This window comes from Anabrus simplex, chromosome 2 (genome assembly GCF_040414725.1).
Source record: "Anabrus simplex isolate iqAnaSimp1 chromosome 2, ASM4041472v1, whole genome shotgun sequence".
Classification (NCBI taxonomy): domain Eukaryota; kingdom Metazoa; phylum Arthropoda; class Insecta; order Orthoptera; family Tettigoniidae; genus Anabrus; species Anabrus simplex.
The window spans coordinates 612,161,949-612,176,011 of NC_090266.1; the positions used below are offsets into that span (position 1 = coordinate 612,161,949).

The 14,063-nt window shown below is 39.5% G+C and overlaps 1 protein-coding gene across 1 annotated transcript in view; it reads right to left on the reverse strand.

The window, feature by feature from the left end:
• LOC136864259 (ATP synthase subunit beta, mitochondrial) overlaps positions 1–14,063 on the reverse strand; it is a 68,797-nt gene that overhangs the window by 24,409 nt on the left and 30,325 nt on the right. The window contains exons 3-6 of the mRNA XM_067141009.2: positions 9,873–10,007; positions 9,404–9,565; positions 2,658–2,842; positions 2,422–2,580 (exon numbers count right to left, since the gene is read on the reverse strand). Coding sequence (XP_066997110.2) covers positions 2,422–2,580; positions 2,658–2,842; positions 9,404–9,565; positions 9,873–10,007 — 641 coding nt within the window. The remainder of the gene's footprint in view (positions 1–2,421; positions 2,581–2,657; positions 2,843–9,403; positions 9,566–9,872; positions 10,008–14,063) is intronic.

Sequence of the window (14,063 nt, forward strand, 5' to 3'; positions counted from 1 at the left end):
CCTAAATAATACAAGATCAATACAGGGTTTATCACCAGTATTTACAAACAGCAAGAAAATGAATTTCTTCTGTTTAAAGACTGAGAATGTTTAACTAATAAAAATAAAATCAGACCTGACTAAGTATCAGAACATTCTTTTGTACTTTCAAGTCTTATTTTGCTGCAAATGTGCTTTCCATTGAAAAAACCCTTCGCGATAAATTCATAGTGCCGAGTTTTGACATTTGTTGGGTCACCAGTCCACAAACTGGTTTGATGCAGGTCTCCATGCCACCCTACCCTGTGCTAATCTTTCCACTTTGATCTATTTAATCTCACATTCAGCATTCTCCTTAAACACCACATTTCAAAACCTCTTTCTGAGCTTCATATTGTCCACGTTTCACTTCCATACAATGCCATGCTCCAAAAAAGTCTTAATTACTTTTAACTTCTATATCAATGTTCAAAGTGAGCAAATTTCTTTTAAGAAAGGCCTTCCTTGCTTGTGCTAGTCTGCATATTTACCGTATCTTCTAGCGACTATTTCTTGAAGGGATGGAGTTGCACTGACATTTCAAATAAAATCAATGACTACAAAATACCATTTTGTATAAACATTGAACATTTATTTACAGATTAGACTATAATAAAATCACTTATCACATCGCGTGCTGTTTTTACGTATTCCACGATTGCAATATCATACCATATATTAAGGAAATATCAACAAGCAAGTTCTTAAAATTCATACGACTTGTTTACTGGCAGGTCTACAGATTAACACTTGCTTTAGTAAGTGACCAGGTGGAAAAAAAAAATGCTCTTTGCTTTACGTCCCACTAACTACTTTAACGGTCTTCGGAGACGCCAGGTGAAAAAAATTAAGAGTGGTTTGTTTTGTACTGTTTAACGGTGCTACGGAACGCCCAGAAATCCGTAATGATAAAGTAGGTAATTTCTTCAGCCAATAAAATTTTGTCTGCGGGAAAAATGTAAAAAAAAAAATCGCCTGACATATTTTTTATCTGAAACATATTTCCGCGCGTCTTAGTTTTCCTGAAAAATTGCCCAGAAAGCGATAATGTAAATGACACAGACAGTTCGGGCGCGCGTGCCAGCACAGGCTGCAGGACGCCGTAAATACTTTCGGATTACATATTAATCTGTATCGGTTTTATTACATTATATCTCTGAACATTTGAATAATGTATATTGGGCTGAGTAATATAGAAAAGGAACTACTTTAAAGAATAGGTTTACATTAATTTACAATGAACTATGAATCAATTTCTAGCTAAAAGGCAGTCTTAAGATTTCTTAGTCACTCATCTCTCATCTCACTATCTGTCGATTCGTCATTTACACTGATGATGAACGACTCCATTGTTTCGTCCCTTATTTCCTTGGCCCAATCGTCTGCTTGAGGATTTTCCGTGCAATTGGAAGCACTTTTCCCAGTCTGCAGCAGTCACACGGACAATGGCTTCTGACGAGTTTTTCTATGTCCTTTATTTTGAATGTCTTGTTCCTCTCTGCCACTTCTCTTGACTTGAGCCCAAATTATTTCAATTGGGTGGTACTGGCAGAGGTAGGGTGGCAATCTTACTACCTCATGGCCCCAAGAGAGCTAATTTATCAAGTTTTCCTTGGAGATGAAAGTATTTCATGGTTGGGTGAATATTTCGCTTCATGAACACATCTCTGGACAAAACGAAAGCTAACATTACACATTGTTGCAGTCAATTCTTGGCTTTTCTTGAAGCTCACAGTCTGCAAAATATGAGTCTGCCAACTTCTGCACATATTGCAATACATTCGCAATTACGGACTGTCTGGCTGGCCAAATCATCCTTTCGCCCTTCCAACCGACGACGCTTCAGAGGAGTTTCTGGTTCGTTTCTTGCACTTCCTTCGTCCTCTTAAGATAATAGACCCGAAGAAACACCAGGCTGAACACATTCACACATTTAACTGCACTTACGGTGCGAGCTCAACAGCCGCATGACAGGGAATGACTCGGGTAAGGTGGACTGGAGCGGATGGGCTTGAACTAGACAGCATTGCACGATCAGCGTTGCCAATCCGTGCTCGGAGGTAAGCGACTCTCGACCATCTGTCGCATCGCCGTTCCCATATCTGACGACAGCGCAGTTTTCCTCACCCGCCTAATTTGGTGGCCGCGACAATAGGTTATCTGCTCCACTGGAATACACCAGCCTCCCATCACGGCAACGTAACTGTTTGCAGGCGAGGTTTTAGAAAATTTACTGCCTAAAAATATTCTCCCTACCAGATAAAGGTATACAATATTAAATGGTGAAACTTCGTACACTATCTTTTCTAACAGAACCATTCTTTTGCTGCTAAGATCATGAACTACAGTAATATCCTACAAGTTTTATGTCAAGAAATAAAGACCATGAATCATTTCTCTTACCTCAGAACCAGCTTGAGTAAACCTAAAGATGTTATCAATGAACAACAACACATCTTGTCCCTCCTGATCACGGAAATATTCAGCGACAGTAAGTCCAGTGAGGGCAACTCTTGCACGGGCACCAGGAGGTTCGTTCATCTGGCCATAGACCAACGCTACCTACAACAAAATGAAAATTCATTGGCTCTCCAGGATAAATCACAGGAGGAATTAACAACAATTAAATGCCACGTTACCTTAGAGGTCTTATCCTTCAGAGAAATTACTCCAGACTCAATCATTTCGTGATACAAGTCGTTGCCCTCTCGAGTACGTTCACCAACACCAGCAAATACAGAGTAACCTCCATGAGCTTTAGCAACATTATTGATCAGTTCCATGATTAATACTGTTTTTCCTACTCCAGCACCACCAAAGAGACCTGCAAGAAGGAACAAAGGTCTAGACAAAGATGCAAAACAATAGCAAAGAAACTAATACCCATTTAAACACCGTTCAAAATTTAGCAGCTTTTTTACTATATGAAGATACACATTGCAGAAGACCCATAATTTATGACTACTCTTCCTTACAGCCTTAGTTTTAAAAATCCAGAATTAGACTTAGACACACTAAAATACCGTATAATCCCAAATACCACCTGCACTTTTTTCCCCGAAATATTGGTTCTAAATCATGGGTGCGGGTCGTATTCAAGCTGTTAATTCTCGTAAATAATTACTACATTTACATGTGGAGTATTGAAATAGATTTGAATACGGTTACCATACTCAATATACCACATGTAAACACGCATTCAGGTCTTATTGTGTTTTAGTTGTGATCTAGAAAAAAAGAATTTATTTTTTTCTCAATATGGTTACAGTGGCATGTATATACAAAGTGTAAGGTAATGTAATACGATAAATCAAAGAATAGGGGCAAATATGCGGTAAATATGAAAGCCGCTGCTGCGGATGCTCGATAGTCATTTGTTTCAGAACTGCTGCTGGCATGCTAGGTGCGCGAATAGCTGATCTTGCAGGATATCGTGCTTTGCAAGAGTAAACTGTTGGTTATGGAAGTATACCTCGCTCACATTAGAGTTCCGTATCTGTCCCGTGAAAGTGCTGTCTCGACAGTAAGCGATGGATTCAAAACGGTGTGGCTGAAGAAGGAAAAACTTCTAAACAGTAACTGATCACAGAGCATTCCGTGGGCAGAGTGCAGCGTTTCCGGAAATTGAAGAAAGACTCCACAAATTTGTGATAGAAGAGCGTAAGTTAGGATATGGTGTTCCTAGTGAAAGGTGTCAATTGAAAGCACTAGAGATCTAAAAAGAACTCAAAACACAGGTTTTCACTGCAAGCCGCGGATGGATCCAAAACTTATCTGAGAATGGGATTGTGCATTCGGAGACGTACGTATATTTCACGTCTCCCTGGGGCGTACTAAAAAAAAAATAACGGCCTTTCAGCGGCATATTCATTTGAGAAACCAAAATTCTTATTTGTTGTCGCAAATTGGGAATGCTGACCAGACACCTGTCCATTTTGAAATGCCGTTGGAAAATACAGTGGATACAAAGGGTTCTAAAAGTGTAACCAACAGAACAGGTGGTAACGAAAAGCAACTATGCACGGCAATGTTGTGCATATTAGCGGATGGAACCAAACTCCCGCCATATGTGGTTCTGAAAAGGAAAACACTTTCGTAAGAAAAATCGCCGTCCGGTGTTATTGTTAGAACACGAGTTTGGTTGGATGGACAGTGCGTTAGTTGAGGAATGGGTGAAGTGCATGTGGCGACGTTGCCCGGGAGCTTTATTACAAAAACGAAACATGCTTGTGTTGGACAGTTACCGAGGACATACAACTGACGCCATAAATGATATGAGGAAAGGAAAAGCCGATCATGTGATAATTCCCGGAGGACTCCTCTATTCTACAGCCGTTGGATGTGTGCGTGAACTGGCCTTTCAAAACTACAATGAAACAGTTGTACATCGAATGGATGTCTGATGGTGATCATGCGTTAACACCAACTGGGTGAGTGAAGAGGCCTGACGTGGGACTAGTATGCAGCTGGATCAAGACTGCATTCCCAACGATGTAGTGTCCAAAAGCTTTAAGATATGTGGAATTTCAAATTCAGTGGACGGTAGTGAGGACGACTATGTGGAAAGATGCCAGCGACGAAAGTTCCTATAGTGAACCTTCAGATGACAACTGTGATCTGAGTATTGGACCGATTTTTTTTATTTTTGTGATTTTATTAATTGTAAGCTGTTTGAATTTATATTTGTGGTATATTTGCAGAAAATTAGATATATAAGTTATTCCATTTTATTTTTTTCTGTAATTTGCCGCCTCACATTTAGGGTGCGGGTCTTATTCGTTTGTGTGTGGTATTCGGGATTATACGGTATCATGAACTGGTAGTTTTTTTATTTCGACCAGCAAAATGTTCCATTACTGATAATTTATACAAAAAAGTGTTAATTGTCTAAGGTATAACAAATTTGTTTACAAGATTATACACTAGTATACATTTATATTAAAGGGTATACAAGATAACCGACTCTTGCCGTTTATTCGAACAAAATTACAGTGTGGTTTTCCTCATTAAGACTATCTTGCTTAGCACCTGAATTTTACGCCCTGATTCCCACTATATCGAATCTACAGTGCAACTCGGTTAGGAAGTTCCCGCATAAGAAGTTTTCCCGCCTAAGAAGTGTGATATTCTTGGTCCCTTGATCAGTTGCATTAAGATATATGCATATTTATCCCGCTTAAAGTGTTCTGTTGTAAATATATTTCCCGGTTAAACACTTCAAATTTTAGAGCCCCTTGAGATAGAAAACGTCTGCTCAAAGCAGCTTATGGTTAGAACCCTCCAGTCCCCGTGCAAGTTGAACCCTGTGTTAGACCGTTTGCGCCTGTCATGGAGCCTCTCCGGGCTTGCCAAGGCCATATGACTCCACGCTGTGACAACACCACCACCAGATGCTCACTCACCTTGTGGAATCGAATCGAACCCTCAGTCGTAATTTCCGCTCCACCGTTTACATCAAGCAGAATAGAATCCAATTGGGCTCTACGCAGTAAACACAAAGCACGTAATGGATGCTTTGATAAAACATTAATGCAGTAAGCTGCGTGCCGCGACAGGGTGAAGTCATTAATCGAGGTGGCATCAACATTAATTGAAAACCGAAAAATGTATTTATCCACAACACAGCAGCTTCTTATGCATTACCGTACTGTTTGTTAGGAATACATGAACGACAACCGTAGGGAATGCCACTTACAAAATTGTTCACGGTAAATACTGTACATTCCAATCCATGTCAATTATCGTACTGACATATCGTATGGACTCCAATATATGATTTGAAATAAGGTCAACAATAATTGCGAAATAAAGTACCGTATAGGCCTAATCTACCACAAAATTCTAACTTGTTTGGTTTACATTCTCTTGCTTATTTCCTTCCAGACATTGTCTCTTACGTTGTTTTGCAGTAATGCTTATGGGTCTTGTCGTAGAGGAAATTACGTTTTGGAACTAAACTGATAATATTTTCCGTGTCCATTATTAGTTAGGTGAATAAACTATTATGAAACAAAGAAACATCCCGACTATGCAGGAAACAGCCGACCAAAGAGAATGCAGCCAACTTGCCAGCTGATACATATTATGCCGCCAAACAGCCGGCCGAAAGATCCCGATCGTCTACGAAGTTGAACGAATGTTGATAACCAGCTGGGTGTTGGTGAGAGGGGGCCTGATATACACACTTAAGAGGCATTGCGATACGTGTTGGCATAAAATTGAAACTTATTTTTATTTTTACCTTTATACGAGCTAAACATTGTATTATCGTGTCACTCGTAATCATTGCATCGCATTATTAGAACGTAGCACAAGGATGAGGAGACATGAAATAAAATTCTCGCGGGTAAAGCAACTGTTTACGTTTAGATGTGCTAGTGTTGCTACTGCGTCTTTATCACTCGCACGTAATACCCCAATACTTTCCCATGCACTAATTTTTGCAACTTCGAACTTGCTTTTCCTTTCTTCATTACCTTTAGCATTAAGAGGATTAAAGCAGGAAAATTAACTCGATATCGGCTTGTCCATGCGGTACTTGTGAAACAGCCAGAAACTACGCCCATGGTCGTGACAACTAGTAGGAATGCAGGGGCGATATAGGCCCATGAATAGGTTCTAAGAATCTCAAAGAATAAGTTGCCGATGTCCCGTCTGCTGCCATTAACATGATGTCTGGGGGGTGTGAAAAACTGAGGCAGTTTATGGAAGGTTCAGTCAGTGTGCCTCAGAACACATGGAAGGCAACTTGGGAGGTTTTATAGTTGTTTTTTTTTCCAAGTTGCTTTACGTCGCACCGACACAGGTAGGTCTTACGGCGACGATGAGGCAGGAAAGGGCTAGGAATGGGAAGGAAGCGGCCGTGGCCTTAAGGTACAGCCCCAGCATTTGCCTTGCGTGAAAATGGGAAACCATCTTCAGGGCTGCCGACAATGGGGTTCGAAACCACTATCTCCCGAATACTGAATACTGGCCACACATAAGCGACTGCAGCTATCCAGCTCGGTGGTTTATAGTTCAAGAAAGCAGTAAAAACCTAAAAACAATCAACCCTGGACAATTTCTTTTCCAAGTAGGAGCCTAGATTTTTGTGTTTGGAAATGTATTTAATGTCAATGTAGTATGGAATTTACATAATGTACGGTCACCATCTACCATTTTAATGTCCTTAGTATTTATTTAATCTCTTGTGCAAGGTTTTATGTAATATGTTCCTTTCTCTTATCAAGAATTTTTATAATACAGTATGTTCAATTACAGTATTTTACTTTATCTCTAAAAATACATGTCATGATAATCTAACACTGTATATTGTGGCTTTCTTTTAGCAGCTCATATATCAGCCCATTTCGGTATTGTTCACAAACAAGGAAATCTGTTGGCTGTGTGTTTCACATGTATGTCAAAGTACAGAATAAGTTTTCGGGCATTACCCCTTTTAGGAAGTTTCCTGCTTAAGTTTTTTTTTGTGGTGCCTTGAAAAACTTCTTAACAGAGTTTCACTGTATATAAAAATAGCCAGTTTATTGGTACGACCGCTTAGTACGCTGAAATTTTCCCCAGCCCAGAAAAGGTTCGTCACCCCTTGCGAATGGAATGGGATTTCCAACCAAGATAATGGCCCTTGGTACGGGAGGCAGGTTGGGGAAAGTTGTGCGATAATGTGAAATGGCCTTGAATTCTTGAACTTCACACTAAGTTGCACCTTGGAGAATTAAGTCATTAGCCTCAGGAAAGTTCAGTTTTGCTTACCGGTAAGCAGTTAAGATTGCAGAATAACCCAATGCTTATTTGCATTCCAGTCAGAAGTTAGAAATTTATTCTGTGTTTGAATGATATGGACGGTAGAGAATATTTGTCACAAGAGCCTACGTAAACATTAGGAACATAAAATTGAGAAGTTTAGTAATGTGGTGCATGTGTGCCTTGTGATAGCCTGTCATGGATAGGGAAAAAAAGACAACCTTGGTTGATACAAATTAAACCTTTTTAAACTTTAGAAAATTGCAATGAAAACTTGTACACATTTTGGCAATCATTAGGCCTTCGTCAGACAAAATTAAAAACCAATAAAATTGTGAAAAGGTACAAACGCTGCAAAGAAAGAGTTATGAAAAATAGTCTTGAAAGAATTTTGCATCATGATAACTAGGTCCATCAAAAATGATAAAATTAGTCACGTGAAATGTATGCATGAAGGCACTCGTCTTCAAAACAATATCACTTGGTATGTGTTACTGATGCTGAAGAACATGCAGTCATTGTTTAAAAGGTCCTGCATCCAATATGAGAATAGTTCATTGGTAACGATATAAATGCCCATTGTGGAAAGATACAAATATGTAAAAAAAGATTGAATTTCAAGTAAACATGGGAACGATTAGTAATATGGCAACTGAAAAAATTCCCGATGCTCGAATTAAGAATTGTGTTGATGTGATGAACTGGAGAAACAGCGATGTAGAAAGTGTACGCACTATGGTGGGAACTACCTAACTGTGCAAAATGGAGCGGACATTACCAACAACTGAAATCAAGGAGGCAGGTCACGTTTTGAAACCAAGGAAGTAGTCTACGGATATGTGTCTTCATTACTATAATGGACAAGGTTATAAAAGCAGTGAAAATGAACCAGACAACAAATTCACTCATTTGCTGATTATGTTATGCTATGGAGTGAGACAAAGCAGAAGCTCAAGCTAAACTAGATCTTTGGCAAGAAAAATTTGATCATCAGCCGAACTAAAACCAATGGTTCAGTGACTGGTCAAAATCCTGGAGCAGTCCAGCTGCACGTGCAAAATGAAAAAGTAAGATAACTTCAAATACTTAGGGAGCTTTGTTCTGACAATACCATGAACCAAGCTGCATCAAAATTTTACCATTCCATACATCAACTACTTTTGGGATGACTCATTTCCCCAAACTTTCAAGCTCACACCTGTACAAAATATAACTTTTACCAATTCTAACATACAGACTGAAAGCAGCAACATTTCCTATACCTGCAAAAAGTCTCTACAAACCACTGAAATTAAGTTCCTTTGTTCTTCACCAAAAGACAAGGAGAGAAAACAAGGAACAAAAAATGTGGTAATTTGGGCTGGACAAGTGTGTTGGAAACATTCAAATTAAGCAGATTACAAGGTATTGAACATGAGAAGTATTGCTCCAATGAGGACCCAAAGAGAATATACTATGAAAGGAATGTTGGTTGGAAAAAAGCAAATTTCAGTTGTGGATGGACAGGACAAACTTTAAGAGGCTCTTAAGACCTCCACCCGGCTTGCTAGAGCAGAGAATTGATTATGCCCACACCACCAACACTTTCTCAAAATGCCTAGATAATTTAAGATAAGTTACATATTCAGTTCATGTTACTCACCAATTTTTCCTCCTTTGGCATAGGGAGCAAGGAGATCTACGACCTTGATGCCAGTTACAAGGATTTCCTGCTCGACACTCATATCCACAAATTCAGGTGCATCAGCATGGATGGCTGCCAACTTAGTGGTGTTGATGGGGCCTCTCTCATCAATAGGTTCACCTATAACATTTCAGTGAAAATGAAATTTAAAATTGAGGATTTCAGAGTTTTCTTTATACTGTAACAATCCAAATACAATAAACTGACAGGTAGAATGCTCAAAAGTCTATAGAACAAGGGATGTGGTACTACTTCAACCTTAAATCCAAAAAATACATGAAAGTTGTGCAGCAACCTGTCTGGCAGAATACAAGCAAAATAAACCACAAATAGTTTCCTTTCAACCTGATCCTGTCAACTGCCACTTACATGAAAAATTCCCAAGGAAAAGATGTGGATCACAATGAGAGTAAAAGGAAATACTAACCAATAACATTGATGATTCTTCCCAGAGTTTCTACTCCAACAGGGATTCTGATCGGAAATCCTGAATCCATCACTTGTTGGCCACGAACTAACCCTTCTGTTCCATCCATAGCAATGGTCCGTACGGTATTCTCACCTGAAAATTAGTTACGTTATTGGACATTTACTAAAGAAAACAAAAAAATCTAATCAAATTACATAGATTAAATTCTCAAAATACAAGATTCACATAACAGTATCAAAACCTGCTTTGATCCACCAATAACAGACAGGTAAAAATATATGGCAACCCTGTTATAAGAGCAATACAGTTTTCTTAACGTGGAATGAACCATAAAATTCTCATATTTTGGGCTAGTTATTCCTTTTGTTTAGCAGAAAACTACATAGTTTTTTCCCTGAAAACAATGTTATCTGCAGTCAATTCCAAACTTGCACTTCTATTCCTGATTTAATATTTCCTGGACCAAGCTCTTCCTGGCAGTTGAGCAAAAAAAAGGATATGAAGGAAGTTACAGGAAACCACCGAAGAATAAGGAATTGTCTATTGTTATAGCCAGTGAACCGTAATCTTCAACTCATTCATTTAAGCCTTTTGACTCAAAAGTTAAATTCTATTCATTACATGGAGACAGTTAATGTTTTGTCAAACCATTCATTCCAGCCTTCAATTAAAAGACTAATGATTATGCTAACCTAAAACCGTTTGCTCCAACAGAGTAAGGAAAGCCACTCCAATTAACAAATAATCAACATAACAGCCCCCAACATTCTTATTAAAATCTCTATTAACAATACTACCTGTAATACTCTTAGCAACCACAGATACAGTAAAATGTCTTAACGAATGCCAGTTTAACAAAATGTTCAGAATAGCAAAATTATTTTTAGGCCCCTTCCCTTTTCCTTATTTAACATGTGTTAAAATATTTCATTGTAACGAATTTTGAACTTTCAGTATAAAGAATTAAAATTTAGCCTTTCTTCAAAATATAACAAATTCATCCTGTTTTGTTTGCCAGGTATTTCACGCATGTCTATACAGCTAATAACAGACAACACACACTATACAATACACAGGCAAAACTACCCAATTACAAATCAGGGGAAAGTAAGCAAAAATCACAATTCTGACAAGCTCACTGGAATAGTTTTCTTATGAAACTTTAACAAGGAACCTGTCCAATAACTGTTGCTTTTGCCTCTGAGGATTTCACGAAAATGTGACACTGCATAGTGCAACAGATTCATCGCTCGCAATGCTACAACCTTCTTCGGGTGGTTTTCTACAAAATTTTTCACCATTTCCACATTTTGTGCTTTTTTCCAAATCTCAGTTGAAGTGATGAGATTCCACTGACTTTTCCTCCTCTTACCCAGACGAGAGCTCCATAACCTCTTCCTGCAGTTCGCGATGCAGGTCCATCAGTTCGTTTGTGGTCGTTTCTGGCTATGTTCTTCCACTAGTTCTTTAATGTCTACGTTGTTCACCTCCGTCTTCCCTAAGGACAATTTCATCAACAATCGGCTTATCATCACCAAGATTCACCTTAAAGCCACGTCCAAGAACAGTCAGGCCACAGCTTTCCCCAAGTGGAGGTGAGAGCTCTCTTGGTGAATCCATTCCAGACTTTATCGATCTTAAATTTCTCCAAAACTCTGAGGCTAAGGTTTGTTCCTTCGGTCACTTTGAAGCATCACCGAAATAGTGCTCTGGTGTATAGCTTCTTGAAGATTGAAATGACTTGCTGATCCATAGGCTGGAGTAGTGTTGGGATGAAGAAACTTAACCTTAATGAACACTAATTCCTCCTAAGTCACCCTCAAGGCCTGGAGGATGAGCAGGAGCATTGTCCATGACCAGCAAGACTGAGCGGCAAGATTATTTTCTGAAAGGTATTTCTTCAGTACAGGACCAAAGACCTCGTGGAATCTCTGACTGATACACAAGCAGGGGGCTTTACTTTTAAACCCCCACCCGCATTAGCACACAAAAACAGGGTTGAACGGTCTTTCATGGGCTTGGGACTGTACAGTGAATGCTGTGACGCAGGTCCTTTTCAGCATCTTTTTCCAAAAAAGTCCCGTTTCATAGCAGGTAACACTAACTCTGCAGTGAATGCTTCAGCTGCCTTTGCATCTGAACTGGAAGCCTCCCTGTGCCTCAACACTATGGATGCCACTTCTCTTAAAGTTATCAAACCATCCCCTGCTGGCCTTGAAGCTTTCTTCAATTTCTGTTGATGTACTACATTGTAACTTGTGAAGTCTGCGTACGTCTATGCCTTCCCGCAGATTAAATTCTCTGTCACAGTATCGCCTGTTAGTTGCTTATTTACCCAAACGAGAAGAAACTTTTGTACATCTTCCAGAACACGGGCTGTTTCTTTTGATACTCTTGGGACTCCTTTTGCTGCACTTATCCGTTTTATTTCTTCTTTAATATTGTGCAAGTCGTTGACATACTTGTTATAAAATCTCACGATATCAGCAACTCGTGCCCTGTTCGTGCTTTTCGACCATTTCCTGATTGACTTCCATTGTAATCGTTTCCTTCCGACCAAATTCCTTTTCATTCACTGGGCCCATCGTTGCAGTACAGTTATAACACTAATGAAAGAAGCAAAACATGTACATTCGTACGGAGTTGACTATGCAAGCGAGGCATGCCAACTGAAGTCCAGCGCGGGAGATTAGTACACACTCCCAGGAAAGAGAGGCAAAGGAGAGGGGAAAACAAAGGCATACATGACGCTCTTATTGCATAACCTCACTCGCTTATCAAGTTACAATTTAATTAAAATGACTGCTCGTCTTGCAAAACACTCTTAGACCAAGTTACTCACATTCTGAGGTTTCACTGTATATCAATCTTTCAAGCGCAAATGAAATTACACCAATCTGCCAAATGTTCCTCAATCTTAGACCTGTACACGCAAGAAATTAACAATTCAGTTTCATTCAATTAGAAACTCAGTACCTCAGTCAATGACTTGAGTTCACAACCACAATTTCCCTACACAAACATCAGATTAGTTATCTTATGAGGATTATAAACAAGCATAAATTTGGTAGGTATCACGATGTCTCAAAAGAATAGCAGCAGGTTGGCCACATCACTGCAAGAAAGTCTGTGGAACTAAACTATCAGCATAACAAGTGGAAGAGAAAGTGTGAGCTCTTAAGTTGTTCCCTGTTGGCTAATACAGGGACTGTAATGAATCTGCCGCTAGGGGCAGCACCGTTGCTATCTGTAGTTTTAATATGGTTATGTTGGACAGTGTTGTTCCGTGAAGGTAAAAACTTCATTGCCGTGCATTATTGTTCAGTGAAAGTGAAGAGCGTGTGATTTGGTAATGGTATTCTTTTATTTAGTGTAAATATAGTGCCGAGTTTATTAACCTTTTGCACTCCTATGTCAAGTGCGGTTCGACATTAAAATATTAGACTTGCGCTCCGATGTCGAGCTCCACTCGACATGCAAATATCTCTTACTTTCAGCGCTTTTATGACTGCTGTGTTCTGAGAGAACAAGTTTTCCAATTTGTAATAATTTGTGGGAATTGTGGTAACTTTTTTAAGCTCTGTTATTCTCGAATGTTTATACAAGATCACAGATGTTTGAATGTAAACATGGCTTCTGCTTCGCCTTCACTCACGGAACTGGATATTTCAGAACAGTTAGTGGACAGCGATAGTGACTATGATGAACCAACAACCAACTTTATTACTGAATAATGTAAGTGAAAGTGAACAAAGTGATAGTGAATGAAACCGGAGGTGGTGATACTCCTCCATACCCACAGTGCAGAAATTAATTAGGAGTGGAGCAGGAAGCATACGCTAAGGGTAATGGAGTTCAAAAGGTTAAACTCAAAAATACCGACGAGGGAAAAATGCCTACTTGCTTAGTTCCACGATGTAAGTCTGGCTACAAAACTACGAAAGGTAAACACTTCTTCAATCTGGCCCCGCGGTGTAGGGGGCAACGCGGCTGCCTGTCACCGAGGGGGCCCCGAGTTTGATTCCCGGCTGGGTCAGGGGTTTTTAATTGTAATGATTGCTATCCCTGGCCTGGGGACTGGGTGTGTGCGACGTCCTTAATCTTCCTTTCCTCACACACAACATTCCACACTACCGCCACTCCAATTACACGGAGGTTCATACAATATGGTGCCAGTAGGGGCAAAAG